This window comes from Ylistrum balloti, unplaced genomic scaffold, assembly GCF_031769215.1.
Source record: "Ylistrum balloti isolate Yb309-2 unplaced genomic scaffold, AGI_CSIRO_Ybal_v1 Utg369782, whole genome shotgun sequence".
Lineage (NCBI taxonomy): Eukaryota > Metazoa > Mollusca > Bivalvia > Pectinida > Pectinidae > Ylistrum > Ylistrum balloti.
In genome coordinates this window covers 1,107,819-1,128,570 of record NW_026781970.1, presented here as the reverse complement: position 1 = coordinate 1,128,570, position 20,752 = coordinate 1,107,819, and the positions used below count along the sequence as shown (strand labels likewise).

The 20,752-nt window shown below is 33.6% G+C and overlaps 1 protein-coding gene across 1 annotated transcript; it reads right to left on the bottom strand.

The window, feature by feature from the left end:
* Nucleotides 1-265: 265 nt before the first annotated feature.
* Nucleotides 266-18,803, bottom strand: LOC132544129 (mucosa-associated lymphoid tissue lymphoma translocation protein 1-like). Its single transcript, XM_060207699.1, is given in 18 exon segments — nt 266-3,566; nt 5,311-5,424; nt 5,953-6,113; nt 6,427-6,579; nt 7,076-7,191; nt 7,840-7,944; nt 9,038-9,419; nt 10,060-10,224; nt 10,600-10,725; nt 10,974-10,988; nt 11,222-11,339; nt 11,640-11,800; nt 12,780-12,793; nt 12,795-12,941; nt 13,535-13,718; nt 15,970-16,136; nt 17,232-17,414; nt 18,737-18,803. Coding segments are annotated over 18 exon segments (2,493 nt in total). The 5' UTR covers nt 18,760-18,803; the 3' UTR covers nt 266-3,407.
* Nucleotides 18,804-20,752: the final 1,949 nt, after the last annotated feature.

The window sequence follows — 20,752 nt, the reverse complement described above, 5'->3', positions numbered from 1 at the left end:
AAATCCATGCATAACCCTGGAAGGAGTGGGCAGTTCTAAAAATTGTCTACAGACAAACTGACAGGAACATTAATTTATATTAATAATCCCACCAAAAAAATTACAATCTCTGAACCTGAAAATTGACATCTGTGTAAATAAATTGTAAATATGATATTGAAGAAACATATATTCCATCTTATACATTTCTTCTTTTGTAAAGAAAACAATTAAACCAAAGGTTCCTTTTCGACAATTTCTTTTTTTATTAAATTTAAATCACATATCTTTAAAAACTTTCAGCACTTATTAACCACACATGTATGGACATATTATACAGTATAAAAATGACTGTAAATTTGACATTGTTCAATAATGAAATAGGACAACATAATTCACAACTAAACTGAGGTTCCTAAAACATTTTTATTCAAAATATCAAAATATATGAAGGCTATGAAGAAATCATAAATTCAAAGTGGGCAATGATTATGAATCTTTATAAATTTGTTATCAATGGGATAATCATTGGCCCACAAAATGTCTTGAAGCTGTACATGTATTGTATGAGCACATTGAGGACTTTACATGCCTCTATAATGCATTTGTATGGATCATGGGATCTTGCTCTTAAACCTAGACTGGTGTAAATCTGTTGTTGAAAGAAACTTGTTGAAATTCTGAAAGTTAATGGCTCTACATTTCAAACACGCTTTTACAAATACAAGGGTTTAGATAATTATGGATTGAATTACATAATACATTGTAGTTTTAAAATCAACAGAAATAACATTTTAGCATATAGTATGGCTTCAATCACAGCTATATTATTTGAGTCTTTTCTACAAAATAGCAGTTATATAATGGAGCAGAAAATGAAAAAAAATTGTTTTAGGAAATTTTATTTGTCATTTATCTCTAGAAAATCATCAATCTAAGAAATTAAAATTGGCCAGCTCATCTGAACATGTATTGAATAATATCAGGAAATAAGTCCACAGGACACTGACCTTTTAAAGAGACGTGGCTCAGTGATAGCAAGAGTCATCGAGATGGAAAATCTGTAACCAACCTACCCACAGCAAGTCTGCTGAACACTGACATCCACCAGTGAGACAATGCCTAGCAATAGGAAGAATCCTCAGAGATAGGAAATCTATTTTCTAAATATTAAGTTAAATTAATATCTAAGTTAATATCAGGTATCCATATTGACAAAAAATTGTAGCTCCAGGAGTTTGTTTCTATTGATCAGTAAAAATGATATTCAAATCCAGCATTACCAATCATGCTTACATATGTATGCTTTATGATCTCTGGTACGGAAATTGAAATTGTATTTTTACTTGTAAATAAAAACAAGCTTCTGTGCTTGGTCTTGTGATTTCATGATTTGTTGCATTTTTTTATGTTAACATGTAAGTGAGCCTCTTCCATCATACCAGTCTGTTAGACTGATGATATACATTTTTTTAATAATATCGTGAACAATTTGTATAATATCATGATCAATGTAAATAAATCCTTATTGTCACCATTAAAACTGTTCACTTATTGTGTTCAACCTACATTAATTCAAGAAAGGGGTGGTGTTTGGAGTTGTTTGAGGGAGCAGACATTACACAATACAACACATTACCTCAGACTCCAAATTCAAAAGTGAGCATTAAGGAAAAACGAAAACTTGTTTCCTGAATTTAAACGACCCTAGCTGTACCCTGTGAACCTACATGTAGCTTATTACTGGGCAGGGGTTAATCAACAGTAATTTAGGTCATATTCTACAACATAACCAAAAGAAAGATTCCATGCTTTTTAAATCTTGACATTGTCAATGTGTTGACTTAATGGTATTATAAGGTTGCAGAAATACCCCTTAAAATGTAAAAAAAAAAACGATTTCTTTAAATCAGTACCACAATGTTTAACAAGAGGCGCGTGGGCCTTAGTGGTAAATACCTCAGTTGATCTTCAAGTAAATTATTTACACAACACCATAGTGAATGTTTGACATTTGATTTTTGGCCTAAATATCACAGCTGATCTTCTGTACATTTCAAAAACAACACAATATTGGATATTGACAGTCACAAATCTATGACACAGATGTACCTGGAAATGAGAGCTTACAACCATGCATCTCATAGGTACAAATTAAATGACATGGCTCTAATATGTTTTCAAAAAATATTTACTACAATGTAACATACACTGTCTACATTCAGTTACACTAATTCCTTCACTCCTTATGTTGAAGTACTTTAATATTTAACAAATAATAAACAATGTTTAACTCAATCCACAAGCTTCAAGTGGGGTGGTGTAAATTTAAAAGTGGGGTAGAAATTTGTCACTCCTTTTTAAACCCTTTCATATAACTGTTAATGGGCAATGTGTGTAATGGTACAAAGGTGAAAATAGTACGGGACAAAGCAATCCTAGTACTAGTATACAGTAGTAGATTGTGGAGTATGAGAGCAATTTAACCAGTACAGCTGTATTTAGCATGTATGTGGTTCAGTGGACCAGTGTCTTACATGCTGGACTCATATTGAAAAGGATTACAAGACATGGGCTTATTACAAAATATATACATTTTGTCCTCTACTGTCCCATTACAACACTAAAAGACCTTTAGATGGTCAATGTTATGAGACTAATTATAACTGGTCCTTCTGTGTTGTACTCCACTGTCCTGCTGTGTTGTACTCCACTGTCCTGTTGTGTTGTACTCCACTGTCCTGCCGTGTTGTACTCCACTGTCCTGCCGTGTTGTACTCCACTGTCCTGCCGTGTTGTACTCCACTGTAATGCCGTGTTGTACTCCGCTGTCCTGCCGTGTTGTACTCCACTGTCCCCTTACAACAGTAGTAGGCTTTTAGATCAATGTAATGCTGAGACTAATTATAACTGGTCCTACTGTGTCATAGTGACCTCAGACTTACTGGCCGTTCCATGTTTCAGCAGTTTCCACATGGACATACTCCATCTGGTAAGATGAGCTTTTTCTCTCAATATAACTAGATACCTAATTCAAATTTACCAAAATTTGATTGGTAATTGAAATATAAATCATGAAGTATTTGTTAATCATAATCATTGTCAATTGCTGGTTTCCTTTCTGCCAAATTTTCACGAAATTGCCAGAAAGCCACTTTAAATTACATAAATTATAATAATATTCAGAATAGTTTTTTCTAAATGAATATAGTTCTAACTACATTCTGTATACAGATATGTGTGCCAAATGGTAAATAGTACAGATAGGAATCTTTGTTTATCTACAACTTGTTGTTTTCTTCATTTTTGTGTTTTATATAGATGCTGCTTTAGCTTAGCATTAACTTTGATGACAAATTATTTCCATACAAGCTTAGTGTTGTTGATTTCTCTGGTTTTGGATAATCTATGTTCACTAAGCACTGAGACTAGGAGTCATCTGTGTGTTCTATAGGTTCTGTGACTCTGTTGCAAAGGCGAAGATTAGCAATAAGTGGTAGACCGAGGTTTATTTTCTCTGTCAAGTGGTGTTGGTCCACTTGGTCCTTCAAACAGTATTTAACAACAATTTTTAACTCCAGGTTGTCCTGTAAATGAAAAAAATATTCATATTAGAAATGTATTCACAAAAATTTGAAGATGGAATCATTCATAATGATGACAGTAACATACCATGGTTTGGTGTCCCCTGGGTCATTGGACAAAAGAAATATATCAAACACATCTCCAACCATTGGTGTTTATATGTAGCAGTTACTTTGACATTCAAGGGCCTGTTCCCATTATCATGGTTTTCATGCAGGAAGTTGTCATCTGATGTAAACCTTGTAACACAGGGTTTCAAAAGATTCAGAATGATGAAAATTGTGAAATATGAAGCTGGACATACTTGATGCGTGTTAGTTTTCCTGTTGGTTCCGTTGTATGATAGGAAGCTGGACATACTTGATGTGTGTTAGTTTACCTGTTGGTTCCATTGTTGTATACCTTGATCTCATTTGAGAATATGACATTACTTACTTGGATTGATTAAGACTTCGATGAAGCATAAGATACTTACTCTTCTGAAACACCTAGTATTATTATCCTTGTACTTTTTCACGTTTCCGTGTAAATCTTTCTTCTGTTCATATTTTGTCCTAGTTTTATTGAATTTGAGTTTGGGTTATGTTGACATGTTGGTATTTTCTTGTTGTTTATTTTCTGATCGTAAATTATGGTGCTTGTTTGATTATTATCTCATCACATCTTATCTACAGAGGCCAATGGCCACATAGCTGGTGGGCTATTAACAAACAACAATACTGCTGCATACAAGAGGGGATCAGGTAACAAAGCAAGATACATAACATGAAGTTATTTGAAATGTTGTTCATTCAATTATTTTACTATTTCAAAGTTCTCTGATAAAGAAATGGATACTTATGGTCAAGCAATCCTTCCTGTCCTGCCAACTTTTTATTTCTATTAATATCTCCTTAACAAAACATCCTTTTTCAAGTGCCCATATTCTAAAATTGAAATGATATGTCAGAGGTCAATATATAGATCGTCAAAGTTCAAAGGTCAAATACCTATGAATGAATTTGTATATTTTTTCATTTCCACATCTTGCTAGTTATTTTAATGGTTAATATATAGGTCACAAAAGTAATTGGTCAAATAAGTCATCAATATTGTATACTTTTCAATCATATCACAATGCAAAGTAATTACATCAAATATTATATAGATCACAGGTCTATCAAGTCATTAATGACAATCAATATCTAATACTGAGATAACTTCCCTATTAGGTCTCTGCCTTGTGGTCAAATCAAAGTCAGATCAACTGTTTATAAAATTGCTGCATACATATCTTGGTGCAATATTCTTGTATGTAAAACGAAATTTTAAGAACTTACAACATTCCCCTTTTGTGTCCCACATTTCTGGTGACAGAATCCTGGTTTATATAAAACTTGGCCTTTTAACCAGGTATACTTCAGCAAGAGTCTGAACAACAGCAAGTTATTCCCACAAAACAAGAAATCCTAACAAATTTTCTATATTTCCCTTATAGAGCCACGCCCCTTCCACACCAGGGAGCTGAAAAGCATTGTTTATCCCCGATACTTCATACCAAATTGGGATAGAATCCCGATACTCTTATAGAAGAAGGCAGATTTTCAAGGATTTGCCCTATTTCCGCTACTGAGCCCAACCCCTCCCGCCCCAGGAGACTGAGACCCACCATATATAGAAAATTGATTCCCCTTCTGACCAGATGAGCACGTCGCTTTTGTCATGTAACTGATTTAAATAATCAGTTACATATACTTGAATGCTCACCCTAAGTTTCTGTAAATCTTGAAAAGTTGACTTGGTGACAGCACACGGCAGTTTATCACCTGGCCTACTGCAAGTGTCCGTCACATTTTTTATGTCTCCCATCATGGATATGCTCTACAAAAAACAAAAATCAAATTAGAAATTTTTCTTTCAAAAGTCTTGTGACTATTGTCACTGAGACATACACTCCTGGAATGAAATACATATACCAGAACTGGTCAATTTTTAACAATCTTTCTAACTATGACAATGCTTTTATTCTTGGTTGTTAGGGGCCTTTTCTGTAACACCTAGATGTTACCTTCATACTAAATGTAATCTCTGTAAGCTGTGGATGTACAATACAGTACCATATTCTTTCAAACCTCATCAGTTCATTTCTTAGAGATGATAAATTTATTTCACTTTTTCCTTTCATTTCAGGTTAATGAGCTTGACACATAAATAAAAGACCAGTATACTATAAGTCTGTGTTCTCCAAGAGGTTTTGTTTTTTGCTATTTTTCCAAAACGGTTTAAAATCGTGAAAAACTGACACCTTGAATTGTGAAAAACTGACACCTTGAAAATGAAATCAAAAGAGGAACCCAAATTAAGATGATCTGATGGTTTATATTAAAATAAAAACAGCTTTAAGCACACCTTTGGCCAGTCATAGGGAAAAGCTATAGACTTGACTGTGTTTCCAGGATTCTTGATGGCAGCAAATAAGTGAAGAACATTGGAAAATTCCATCTGGAATGTGAGCTGCACCACTAAGTTTCCAAGCTCTGGTATTCTTATTTCCTGAGGTTTCGGAGTTTCTGAAAAGTTGGATATTATAGTATCATTAATGCTCTTTGTCTTAAATCAAAACTTTCAGCTTTCATTTTGCTTCTACCATTTTTCTACAAAAGATCAGGCAAGATGTTTTTTCTGTAATATATGATCATAATTAATCGAAGTGTCAATAATAATTTCATAATTTCAATGCCATGTTTTCCAAAGCACATATAACACTGGGTTTAACAGATTCTATCAGAGATTGTGATAAAGAAAGGTACTGATTTTGCACTATTGTGCCAGGTTCAGATGTATGGGAGGTATATCTTGTTATGTTGGTGTAAAAGGTCCTACCATGAGCTTTTAACCACATCTGTGTCCGAGCATGGTAAGCCTGTGTGTGACCAATGGTCAATATTCGGTCTGAGAGGGATCTGCCCCAGTCCAACAAAGTTGACCTGAATTCCGGTTTCTGTAACTTGCAGTGCTGTGGATCCTGTTTCCATGCTACAACAAGTGCAATGACCAATGATTGCCAAACACACAAGCAGTCGCCAATGAAAGATGTTTCAGTATTGCACAAGGTGAATTGGAGGAGAATTGGACACAACAGCAAACAAACTCAAAAACATGGTAAAATTCACAATGAATAAAAAATAAATCAGCAAAAATTTTGTCATAAAATTAATCTAAGACCTCTCATGATTGTATATATCAAAAGAAAGAGGTATCATGTTGGATGAACTTTCAAAAACGCAAATTTTGAGGTGGGATGCCGACACATATGTGTTAGTACTGACTTATAGGAAACAGCTTTAACTGATGAGCTTGTAATCAATGAGCTTATAAAACCATATCAATGACTTATTTATCTCATCAGAACTTTAGCATTTTGTAATTCTGTAATATTTTGATTAAAGAACAATAATTGAAACAAAGATTTACTTTGTTACAATAGTGATTTATAAAAATAATTCACTCAGTAAAATTGTAATTCACTTACCATCAATAACATCATTGAAGAAATAGCTCACAGGCTTGTTTTGATAGATGTACTTCTGTAAATATTTCACCAAAATTCCATTCTCATGGTCTTCATATGCAAACATTCCCTCGCTCCTATTACAAGACAAGAATTTAAAAAAAACATGTATATTAAATATGGAAATGTTCATTAAATTTGATTTCACATTAAACATGAACGAGATACATTTCCTTGCATCGGCCATATTGACTTTCGAATCATACTTCATCATTTTAGAGGAAATCTAGTCCGTCCTCATAGTGATATGACCTCTGACCTCTTTCTGTTACCTAACCATAAAGGCCTGTGGTGTCTTGTTTTGTGAAAGATGCACTCTTTGATGATGCATGGATTGGTATATAATGTGTTGTTATTCACCATATTTTCCCGCGTACAATTAACACATATTAATTTTGTAATAGATATCATGATTTGGTTGTCAACACTGCAAATACTCAAAAAGCTTATAACCTATGAATTAAACGTTAAATTTACCTTTTACACCTGGAAAACAGAACAATTCTGTACAAATTTTACCTCATGTTCATTAACCAACATAAAGTGACTTTTGCCTTGTAACAGGATAGATAAGGTGACTATAGTATTTTTGCAAACAATATTTTCTACAATACCCTGTATCTCTTTTGATTGTGTTATCATAACACATAAGGTGACAATATAGTGTCTCAAACATTTTAAATGTTTTAAGTAGAAAATTATGATTGACAGATGGATTTACATACGTGGCGTAGATGGATACACAATTTCCCTTTGCATCAGGCCCACTAGGACTCTCCCGACCAGTGACACCTCCTGTGTTTGAAGGTGGTTTACTTGGAATTTTATTTCTGCAATAGAAAGTAAACATTTCTAAATTAATAGGGTTCTATTCACAATATATTTATCCAAAACATTCACACCTTTGAGAGTTCTCACTGAATATGTAAAGATACCACTCAGTGAAAATCTAATACGGTAAATATATTCTTCCTTGATAAATCTATTGATACAAATTTACACAGTAATTAATATGGAAATGAACATTCCTTATCAGGTACAAAGGTACCTAAAACACATAAAATACACTATTGATACAAATTTGCACAGTAATTAATACTGAAATGAACATTCCTTATCAGGTACAAATGTACCTAAAACACATAAAATACACATATGGACATACTGTACATGGGTAAACCTTCATCTGCTTTGCTCTTTAGCCAATAGGTAAATGTTGGCAAAAGTTTCAATTTTAAGCTGAAATATGTATTTAATGTCTCTTAAGGCTAATTTAACACTCAGCAAAAGTGAACAATATTGTGAGAGTACACGAAGAAGCATATTAAATGTTTATCTGTACAGAATTTGGTGCAAACCAAGGTGTGGTATTACTTTATTATTTTGGAGAAAATGGCATATGTTTACAAACAAACAACATTAACCATAACATCTGCCATGAAATGAAGCTTTTCTAGCAAGATCAACTATATTCTAATGTCTTTTTCTAGAGAACAAGTACATATCTTATCCTTATATCCAAATGTGATTTTCTTTCCAAAAAAGTACAGATGTGACCCCATATGAAGATTATGAAGTAGAAAACATGTATAAGACATGGATGCCCCACTCCCATGCATATAAGTATCATTGTTTGGCAAATTAGCAGACACTGTCAAATGTGACCTTTGACCCATTAACTTTGATGATCACCTTGCTGAAGTGTAGAGCTTGATGTGATATTTTGGGGATAAATATGAAGAAAATTTGTTGACAGGTTCTGAAGATATTGATTTGTTAACATTGATTTGGAACGGAACTCAAAATAATGGAATGCACAGTGACAAGATGAGATGGAATGGCTGAAAACTGTATACAATATGTAACACTATATTTTCCACCTGCATCTCATAATAAAATGGTGTGGGGATAAAACAGACCTACCTTATTCTACATATATCCAGGATGAGTGTTACTAAGGCTGGATCAGACTTTTGCATGGCTCGAAGAACGTCATTTGACGAAATACAATCCTCAATTGTGTAACCACTTCTTGCATCAGGAGGAACAAAGTAGCATTGTCCATTCTCCTCAAAACCATGGCCACAAAAATAGAAAACGCCATACACACCCTTTCCTAGCAAATTACAATATTCGTGAATGGCTGCGTTCATTTCTTGTTTCGTTAAGTTCAGTAGTGAAACCACTTTAAATTCAAGGCTTTTGAAAGCTTCTGCCATCTTTGCAACATCCTTGCTTGGTGCTTTCAGAGTTGTTTCATTCATATAGTCATAATTTCCTATTAACAAGGCAACTTTGTCTGTTGCTGTAATGGAAATAAAGTTATAATAACAAAATGCAAGAAATACCTCATCAAAAAACAAAATCAAAAAATGAAATGCATGTCCTTGCCAATCAGATTAAGAGATTTCATATTTTCATATGATATTTCATCATATTTTGAATAGGATTCATATTCAATTCATCAGTATTTTAAAGGTTCCAGAATCCCTAATGTCATGTGGGATAATTACAAAATCTTGACCCCGGTAAAAATTAGTAATAAAGGTTTTCATGTTTATACTATATCATGTAATTGGTGCAGTTATCAATCAGGTAAATGGTGCTGGAATCAATGTTGTATGATGATCCAGCCTGCCACCAAAGATTTTAAAATTAATAGTGAAGGAGGTATTTTTTTTTGTGCAATATGAAAGCACATGCATTAGGTTAAATATTGAACATTGATTTACCAGTAAGAGATTTGGCTGAGAATGTTATAAAACACATACTTCTGTTCTCTGATAGACTGAAAATATTACAAAAAAGATACCTCATGGTCAGTCAGTTCCTGGATTGGCTGAGAATGTTACAATATACATACCTCTATATTCTGATTGGGTGAGAATGTTACAATATACATACCTCTATATTCTGATTGGCTGAGAATGTTACAATATATATACCTCTATATTCTGATTGGTTGAGGTTTGCAGGAGACTTGATAGACAGACATGCAGGATGAGAAAGGACAGATTCTTTGGTTTGTGGGCAAGTCACAACACATTGGTAGGTTCCCTGCTGATTATGGTCCTGAAGATTGTAAAATTTCAGCTCTTTTTCCACACAATCTGTGCACATAAATGTACTATGTCAATCTAAACACTTCCCATACCATGTGATATAGCTGAGTGGATTTCACTAAGTATTCAAAAATATTTCTGAATAACATTCATAAGACAATTTTTATCAAAAATGTGAATTTTCAATCAATCTTTGAATTCTCGAGAAAACAGAGAGAAGTCCACAATAGACTGATACAATATATAGAGGATATGTTGAAGACATTCATTTAAAACATTTCCATTGAACTAATGTTTATTTTTAATTCAATCCTTCAAACCAATGCTATTTCATTGTCTTGTAATCAGCCATTGCCCTACTTTGTGTTAGAAGTAATAGGTGCCCTTACGTTCAATGCAGGGTACATTATCATATATTGTTACCTGTGGCTTGGTGGTCTTTGTACCACTTGTATGTCAGTGGATATTTACATGTGGCCTCGACTGAAAATGAGCAATTGCCTCCTACCTCCACACTACATGTCTTTGGGTTCAGTATGATGTCAATTCCTAAAAGGATGAAAAAGGTCATAAAGAAATGTCTCTGTGTGTCATTTCATGACATAGGATTTTTTCAATTAAATATATAAAGGAGTATGACACAATTTTTTGTATTTAAGAAACTTGAAGATTTCTATACAATTATTATTGAGTATAACAAAACTGAGAGTTCAAGAAGAAAACAGCACAATTACTTCTAATTTTCCTCTGTCTTGTTATTAGGTAACATTTTCATGAAATGTAATGATTTAACTTACCTTCACTTCGGTAATCTACAACAAAATAATGACAAATAGTTATGTCTGTTAATGTTTCACACAAAATAACCATCAGGTAAATCCAAGTCAATGAAACTTGTAAAGATCAGAAAACCCCAATCATACCCTTACAATTGTTTGTATTCTTTCTCTGTCAAAATAATATTGAATTTATAAATAACCAAGAACAATATGACAATAGCAGCAAATGATTTTCACTATTAACAAATGTACCATGCCTTTATTACCTCGAATAACAATCTCTGGGTTTACTTGCAGAGTTACCTCCCTGCTGCGTGTTTTCCCAAACTGGTTCCTTATCACACATGTGTATGTCCCTTGATGCTTCATAGTGACATCAGAAATCTAAGAAACAGAAAATATGAGAAAACATTATAATTCTCATGTTTGTTAGACTTGCAGAAGTCTAGACATAAAAAAAAACACATAAATCTACCTTTCCCCAGGACCTCAGCTTTTGTTTAAAGTACCATCCATAAAATTTGCTTTGTATTATCCAAACCATGGATAGAATTGATTTATTTTGGAATTATGTGGTGTTTCACTGGATGACTCCGAGTCCCCCCCCCTTTTTTTTTTTAAATTTGTACCATAGAAAGGGACACAAAGCTGTTGTACTCTTTCAAGATTTCATGTAAAAAGTACCGTTAACTTTCCGAAATCTTTGTTGCTATCAACGACCTTGTCATCTTTCAGCCATTCATACACCAGTGGTTTATGACCAATTCCTACACAGTGGAGCTCTACTTTGTCCCGCAGGTGTACATATCTGTCTTCTGGTTCAGTCAAAACTTGAGGCAATATGGCTGTACAATAAACATAAGAGAACAAATATGATTGCCTGATAATTATGTCTTTGTTAGAAATATTACCGAAGCTAATAAGTTGGGTTTAAATAAAAAATAAAGTTTTCTGTTTTCTCTAACTTTTTACTTTTATTTTCATTAAATAAACAAGAGACAGCACATGCACCTACACACCCTCACAAATGTTCCCTTGCAAATTTTTACAGTGTATTGATTCATAGAAACAATATTATAAGCTCTCTTTACAATACAGAAATTTTGTTTAGGCAACCTGAGCTGAAAGTCCCAAGCTATAAAAGTATGTTTCCAACAACAATGCTTTAACAATGTTATTCAAAATGTACATCTGTGATGAAAACTGGCAACATAAAACACAAAGAAAATTTCATTTAAGCCAAGATCAATATGTTTTAAGAGCTTTATAAAAAATAAAAATCGTTGTGACTTTGTAAATGATTCATAATATACACATATACACACACATCTGCACAATTTAGAGGATTAACAAGATAAAAAGCAGATGTAAATGGCTTGTATCTACTGACTTGTAAACCAAAGGAAATGGATAGTGTAGGAGTTTTCTAGATAAGACAAGAGTCAGGATTTCGTAAAGAGACATACTGGTAACTCCCTTAAAATGAACGACCACAGAATCCATTTAACTGTTTAATTTCTAGATATTTCAGACAAATTGACTGCAACGGAATTTTTCATTTCCTCCATGTTCTCAAAATCTTTTGTGGTAATTTATAACCTAACCTAAACGAAAATCATTTCTTTTTGTGGGCATCAAATTTCTCTTTTCAGGGAACTGTTATTTTGTTAAAACTTGATTTATGTAAATAAATAGTATTCAGGTAATCAACTACATTGAATGTTAACAATATCAACAAATTTTAAAAAAAAAATGAAACTCAAGAAACCGTTAATAATGTCACAGCATTTCTGAGGAGTTGGTTAATTATTTATACAAATTTACGTTTTCTTGGCTCCATCAACTGGTTCCTTCTCAGGATCTGGTATTTTTGTAGTGTTTGTGGACCTGTACAGTACCTTGACTGAGGATGGCTTAGTAAACTTGCAGAAATCACTACCTCCTCCATTAGACAGGCGACAACAGTATAATCCGCTGTCACCTAAACTGTGTTAAAAAAGTGGAAATTAAAATTCATTTCAGTGGTTTCACTATAACATCTGTCTTCTATTTTAATAATTTTTTTTATTCAGTCACTAATATCTATCAAGTTTCCCTTACAAATACCATGCTCAAACAGGTTTATCACATATACCATCTCTTTATCTTTATAAGCTTTTCACAAAAAAATCTTTAATTATCAAAGTTTTCTTACACAAACCATTCCTTAATAATCAAGATTTTCTCATAAAAAAAATCATTGACCAGTGTAAAATTTTCACATTCACAAATACTATCCCTTAACTACTTTTTCCTTCCATTAACAGTGTTCTCAGCTATTGGTCAAAGCACATCAAGCAATTGACTCTTCACAAAAGTGGAATTAAAACTTGCTGTACTTGTGTTTCAGGATTTTAAGATGGAAGATTAAATTTTATCGTACAATGATTAGAAACAAACATAAATATTAGATTTTAAAAGGAATTATTTGTATATTGGTATACTATTTCACAGGAGTTTATGAAAACATTCAGGCTGTAGGGGGGAAAGATCATCCTTACTAAGGAGGTTAATATGTTATAAGCACGGATAAAACAAACCATGTTCTGTTGATCTTGAACGTTGAGTCCTTTGCACCATCAATCTCATCATATTCATTACTAAGGAGTTTGAACCACTGGTAACGAGGGTATGGAAACCCAACAGCCTCCACTTGTAGCTCCAGTTTGTCTCCTTCATCTAGCTGTTTGTTCTCAGCAGGCTGGCGAATGATGCGGATCTCCTCTAAAATAACACAACATACAAATATGTACATGGTACAAATACTGTGCAGTATATTACAGGGACTCAGTGCTTTGACCATTGTATTTTCTGTATTCTAGGTGAGCAATGCAGGCCTAGTGGGCCTCTTGTTACTGATTGTAACAAGAGGCCCGCTAGCCCTGCATTACTCACCTGGAACACAAAAATAATTACACTTCAGACTAAACATGATTCAGCTACAACTGATGGACCATTTTTATATAAGACTTTAACTTAACATTGATATAATTCATGAAGCTTTAAAAATTGAATGAAGGTTTTATGAAGTAAATTAAACAAAAGTACACCAAAAATCGATACATGATACACCCATTTAATCATATTCAATAATTTTGTTTTGTTTGATATTTATAGTACCTACCTGTCAGTGTCATGTCTACATGATTCATAATCACTATATCAACTATAATATGTGACCTTGATTTTGACCCGACAACCCTGAAAGTGGAACTTGTCTAAGATATTTTGATGCTTGTGTGAACGAAGCCGCTACAGCACTGATAAACTTTGTTACAGATGCAGGAATGGATGGACGGTGGGAAAAACTTAAGTCCCACTTGGTTTAATTGTTTGGGGATTAAAGAAAAATAAGAAAGAAACAAGACTACCTTGAGGTGGAATATCATATGCCTGTCCCATGTCAAGTAATATTAATGATTTCAAAGATATTGGTTTAAGACTGAGAAAGGTGGTATATGGACAAAATACATTGTAAAAACAAAGAAAAAAAGTGTATCAGTGAAACTGATGAATACCTCCCAACAATGACTTCATTAAACACAAAATTTTAACAATGGACAAAAATTCTGTAATTAAGGGGTTACCAGCACATTCTCATAGCATTACCAATGTATACACCAAGTTCTATTATCCTAGTTTTAATGCAACAGAGCTATGCTCATGACACAAAATTTTAACAGAGTGCAGTTACTAAGTACTGAGGGGTCAAGGATCCTGACTAAGCTACACTGCACCTTGCTTTTGTGAGACTTTTGTAAACATCATGTTTCAAAATCCTACTTTAAATTTAGGCAAAGTAATGTTCTGGACACAAAAATTTAACAAAGGACCCTAACATTGATACACTGCACATTGTCTTCGTATGATCAATGAATACACTGCGTTTTGTTATCCTACTTTAAATGCAAGCAAAGTTATGCTCTGGATAAGATAACTTTAACAAAGGGCAATAACTGATTAATTAAGGGGTTGTGGGCCCTGATTATGGTACACTGCTCATTGTCTTAGTATGATCAATGTATAAACAAGTTTTCATTATCCTAGCTTCAATGCAACCTAAGTTAAGCTCCAGACACTAAATTTTAACAAAGGGCAGTAACTCTGTAATTGAGGAGTTGAGGGTACATTGTACATCCCCTTAGTATGACCAATGTATACACCAAGTTTCATAATCCTTGCTTATGTGTGTACAAATTTATATTTATGACACAAAAGGATGTACAGAAATACAGACAGAAAAGACAGAAACTATGTGTGCATGGGTGCATACAAATTGACCAAAAAAACTTAAATCTCAAAACATTTGAAAAAAAAAAGACATTATTTTCTTAAATTGAATCTATACAATAATTGATATACCCCATAATTACATTCATACCAGAATTTAGGCTTATAACACATTATCTAACTGAACCAAAGACCACAAAAGAAACTTGCACCAAAACATTTAACTGCAAAAAAAAGGCTCCAAACATGTCAATAGCTGGAATTTGAACTATGTGATCTTGAATATGGGTTAAGGTATTTTCTTATCTCAAACTTTGTCTTCGTCCAAGGACATTATATATATATATATATATATATATATATGAATAATATATCTCAAATCTGGGTATATTTTGGTTAATCATTCATGGTTAATCAGAAGAATAACAAGGTCATTTGAGCGTTTTAACATGTTTGATCCTTCTGACCTCTAAGACCAACCTAGATTTTTTTATTCAAATTTTATCAGGCTCCAAATCAAAAACTCTTTTAGCTAAATAACATTGTTCTAAGCCTTTTAGTAAACCATAGAGGACATTTGAGTAGCTTAACAAATTTATCCCCTGTGCAATCTTGAAATTTTGTTTTACAATTTTTGTCATCCTGGAAAAACTATTAGCAAGCTTCTATTATCCTACATTATCAAATTCTTCAAAAGTAGTCAATCTTTTTTTCAATTAATTACAAATATTCTTCTTATAATTACCATAAGGTTTTAAATCTATCAAGAGGTTTTCCAATCTGAGTCGATCCAGCACTTCGATGAGCTCCCCAACAACCATACCTCGAGCCCCAAGCTCAGAAATCAACTTGTTTGTAGGGCTCCCATTTCCAAAAACAAAGCTTCCAAATTTGCTTTCAATATCTCTTTGACTGCAAAACATAAATCAATCACATTAGGTTTTTATTTACATGTCAGAGCTACAATCAGAAAACATCAATGTCAATACAAAAGCAACAATGAGTAAAGGCAGTCGGAATCATATCATAAGTCTTCATATTAAATATGATGTTTTTAAAACCAGACCCAAGAAGGATCTTAGTGTCCACAACTGTTTGATCTTTATTCATTCTTTGAAAATTGGATCTTTTTCCTTCTTTCCTTTGTTCCATCGAGTACTTCACAAAATAAAGCAATAACAAACTTTTGTTATCAAAATCAAAATAGTCACTTTTCAGCCAGAATGGCAGATCAGTTCCAAAATCAAAAGGGTCCAACTAGGGACAAAAAAGAATCTACAAATAAGATTTAAGAAGGATCCATGCAGTACTTCTCAAGAAATAGTGAATCCTTCATTGTTAACATCCAAGATGACCACTTGTCAGCTATTTTGTTATTTCTGATCAGTCCCAAAATTTAAAATGACACACCTATAGACCTAGGAGAACAAACATGAAATTTTATAAAGACTCATTCAGTACACCTACACTTCTTCAGAATTAGCAATGAGAAAATTGTTTACAGACTATCGTTGGACCATGGATGTAGCGTGATTTGAAAAGCCTACCATTTGACGAAAAAAGGTCAATGTCATTCAAATCAGGAAAGTTTACCACAGAAGAAGCTATGTCAATGGACGGATGGATGGACAGACCACAAATGTAAGGCAATTTGGATAGTTCACCACTTGATAATGGTGGGCTTAATATGGAAATCAAAGTAAAAATAAATAAAATCATTTGAAAGTAATTATCATTCTCATTATTATTATTTATTCATCATTCTAATAGAATTTTTCTGCCTCCATGACTCTCATGGTGGTTGAACCAAGAATACATATAACTTACTTGAACAGTCTCCATACCATTAATTAGAACAAAATTGAATAAGTGGTACTTGTGGTAGTAAAAGTGAGTTTCAAGGGGAAGTTTTATTCAAATTATCATATATATGCAGTATACCCCTATCCCATATGCTGGGGATTGAAATACACTTGATACTCTTTTGTAATAAAACAGTTAAATGACCTGAATTCATAGGAATCCCTCAAAGTTGATGCAATCTTCAGGAAGGCTCGCCAGCTGCATGTCTCTGGATTATGATCTAAACTTCTTTCAATTTCTTGTGTGATTTTTGCTGGCAACTGCGAAATATTTTTCCGGTGCATGGCAAAGTTGGTTCCTCGCAGCATGTGATCCATGTTAGTTTCTCTAAAATTATATTTTCAGAAAAGCAAATTAAGATTCTTCAATGCTGCAATTAAAATACATTATGATAAATTATATGAATAACAACCAATGCAGGCTATACATTTAAACAAAATTCTAGAATTCATAAGCAGCAGCACATAATTTGACACGATACCCATTTTCACAACCCAAATCTGGGGCCAGTGAAATCTAGACTATACACTTTAACTATGTTTGAGCAAATTAGTCAAGTCCCAGTCTGCTTAATGCTTTGGTCATTTTCTCTGTGACAAAGACAGTGATGCCAACATCTTGTCCTATAATACGTGGTCATGGCCTTCAAATTCCAGGTTGACTGCTTCTTTGATATTGAAACCTTAATTTTCTTTTGCTGATGAACTTTATAGAGTATAAAGATGCATGTAAAGGTGAAATATCTCAATTTAGCACAATTGTAAAATACTTTATATTTCTTCCCATTGTTCTAAAAATGCAGACATTCAGGGAACATCACAATAAGAACATCAGTGAGAAGAGGAGACTTCCATGGCTTCTTTTCCCAAAGATAAAAAAAAACACCAATGCCAGAGAGGTTACCATACCTGACTTAGTTTTCTTATCTCTTTATATCTGTATTGGTACATCATAGATTCCCAGTTGTGATATATGGAAGAGGGAAAATGTCTTAGTCACAGTGCCTTACAAGAACAAGCTTAAAAGACTCAATCTTAGTGTTTTCAAAGGACAGTGCTGTCCTCCAGATTGATTATCAGAGTCGACTGCAGAGTGCACAAAAATAAAGTCTAATATGTTTGGTTTTGCCGCATTAGACGACTACACATTTTGAAACATTTTTACTTTTTTTTTCTTTAAGATTATGATGTAAAAAATGTTGGATGTTTCGCAGAACTCAAAAGATTTTGTTTTGACTCTACGCTTTCGTTTTTAGGCGGTAATTGAAGTGTAATGTGGTATATTGCTGTTATCTGCCCTTCTATAACGGAAGAATTCCTCTACATCACCTGCCTCTATATTATGTTTTAGGCCTACAATGTATGGGTCCCTGATCTGCGCAACTGCCAATGTCTTCATTCAAAACTAAATTATTATTGGACCAGGTACACTTACAAGAAGATGAATTATGGCATAGTCTTTTTCAAATAGAAAATTCCACATACTTCCCTTTAAGATGTCAGACTTTTCGCGGTAGGAGTAACTGAAATGAATCAACTTTTTACAAGGTTAACCTGCCAACACATTTACAAATACTGCTTCCATTGACGGTCATCATAACTTCGTCTCACCCACCACATTACACAAAATACCTGCCATAAATAACCTACCTATAATAGACAATCGATGCCATTATCTGACGAACAGTTTTTCAACCATCTGCGTTGTTCTACTGTTTACGAAATTTCTTACCCGGAAGTTTGTACGTTGACCAATGAAATTTGCGGTTCGCTTCATCGATGGGGAATCCCCTCGGTAATGTTTACAAAACCGTTCTGGCATTAACGGTGCCGTGCCAATTTTATTACGCTTTATTAAAAACTCAATGGCCCTATCTCCTGATTCGGGGTGTCTTACATAGATATTTGTTGTATCTTATATTCCGGAACCACTGAAAAATCCAGTTCGTTCCGTTAAAAAATCATAAAGGGAAAGTAACTCTTGTATGTTAAACTGATGCAAGCCAAAATTTATGAATTTATTTCCTCAAATGTTTTATACAAGATCGTTAATTTTATCTCGTTGTCTGTTAAATGTAACTTTGGAAGCGATATATGTGTCAGATAGCAACATGAATGTTAATTTTATAAGCGTATCAATGATATTTTTCTTGGTATAAGCAGAGACGTATATATATGTGATATATACGTCTCTGGTATAAGCAAAGATGATATATTTTGTTTGGTTTTCATAACTGCACAAATAATGATTATAACACTATGGTACTCATGTATTTGTGAAATTTACTTAAAATGAATTGAATCTTTCTAAGAGTAGAGACCAAATAAGAACAAAACTCTATCAAACTGTACAAAAATTATCTGTAGCTGAGGAATTTGATTGACAGGAGAAGTGAAGAACTGTTTCGAATTCGTAATAGCCGTCAGCTCTGAGTCAAGTCAACCAAGATTAGATATATAAAACATGAGAGTAAGTAATGTCTGAATCGAACGTCGTGGGTGTTCAGTTTGACACAGGCTAGCATGTCCATGATTCAGATATACGTTTTCTTATGTACTCAGTTAATCAATAGCTGACTATCGCATTCTGTTGCATTCTATATGGAGCATTCGTCCGATGGAAGGCCGAAATAGTGGACATAAAACGCGATAAATAAAGAAGTCATTCGGTTGTTAAACCTCACATCTGTAACTGAAATACCAGAATATTCAAATAGAAAATAGAAACTAAGGATATTTCCCATAGTTCATTTTTTTGAATTAGAAAGAAGAGAAGATTGGGTGGACTGTAAGGTGATGTACATTTTTAGTGATATAATTATCCGCTGTATAGTAAGGTCACTCTCTACACTAGGTGAATTCGTGTTGGTGTGAATGTACTGTATGTATGCGCGTATGTTGATGAGCCGCTACTTTTCTTGCAATTAGGCTATACTTTGAGTGAAATTACTAGACAACCGATGAAGGTCAATAATATGTTAACGGCTTACCTAACCTTTTTATGAGGAACAGGCACTAAAATATGAGATCTGATTGGATGAAAGCGGAGACCTATCTTGGCATACATGGTGGGCTCTTCTTGAGTCAGCACTTTAGAAATTCATTGAAGCCAGGGTTTAGGACGCGACAATTCTTCTGAAAGAATCCCAAAACAAGATGATAATTTGTCGTCTATTCTTTTTCTTTTGGCCTAAACACAAACTCGGTTAAAAAGGAGAAACGGGTTACAATAGAAAATTTTATTTTACATTGCAGGTGAATGAAAACTATTTCAAACGAACACTAATAGTCAATTGTAGCTAAAAAAACACACAATGTGCGTAGGTGTTTCTCGTTGAAAATAACAGATAGGAAGGGATTCAGAGCCATATAGAAAGATAGTCACGAACAGCCGCTTCAGTGACATAAATTATAAGATAGGATCAGAGACGTATATATCACGTGATATATATGTCTCTGATAGGATCAATAAGGAAACGGTAAGAGATAGTCAATGGAACTTGAATATTTGTCCCGATACTGGTATCAAAAATGACAAGTAGTCTCGTTAAACTCTCTGATAACGTTGACTTTCGTCATTCTGTTACATGTCGTCTTTTTTATCGATTGTAATATGTGTATATGAAAGGTAAGACTTAAATAAGATACATGTGGGCCTACTACTGA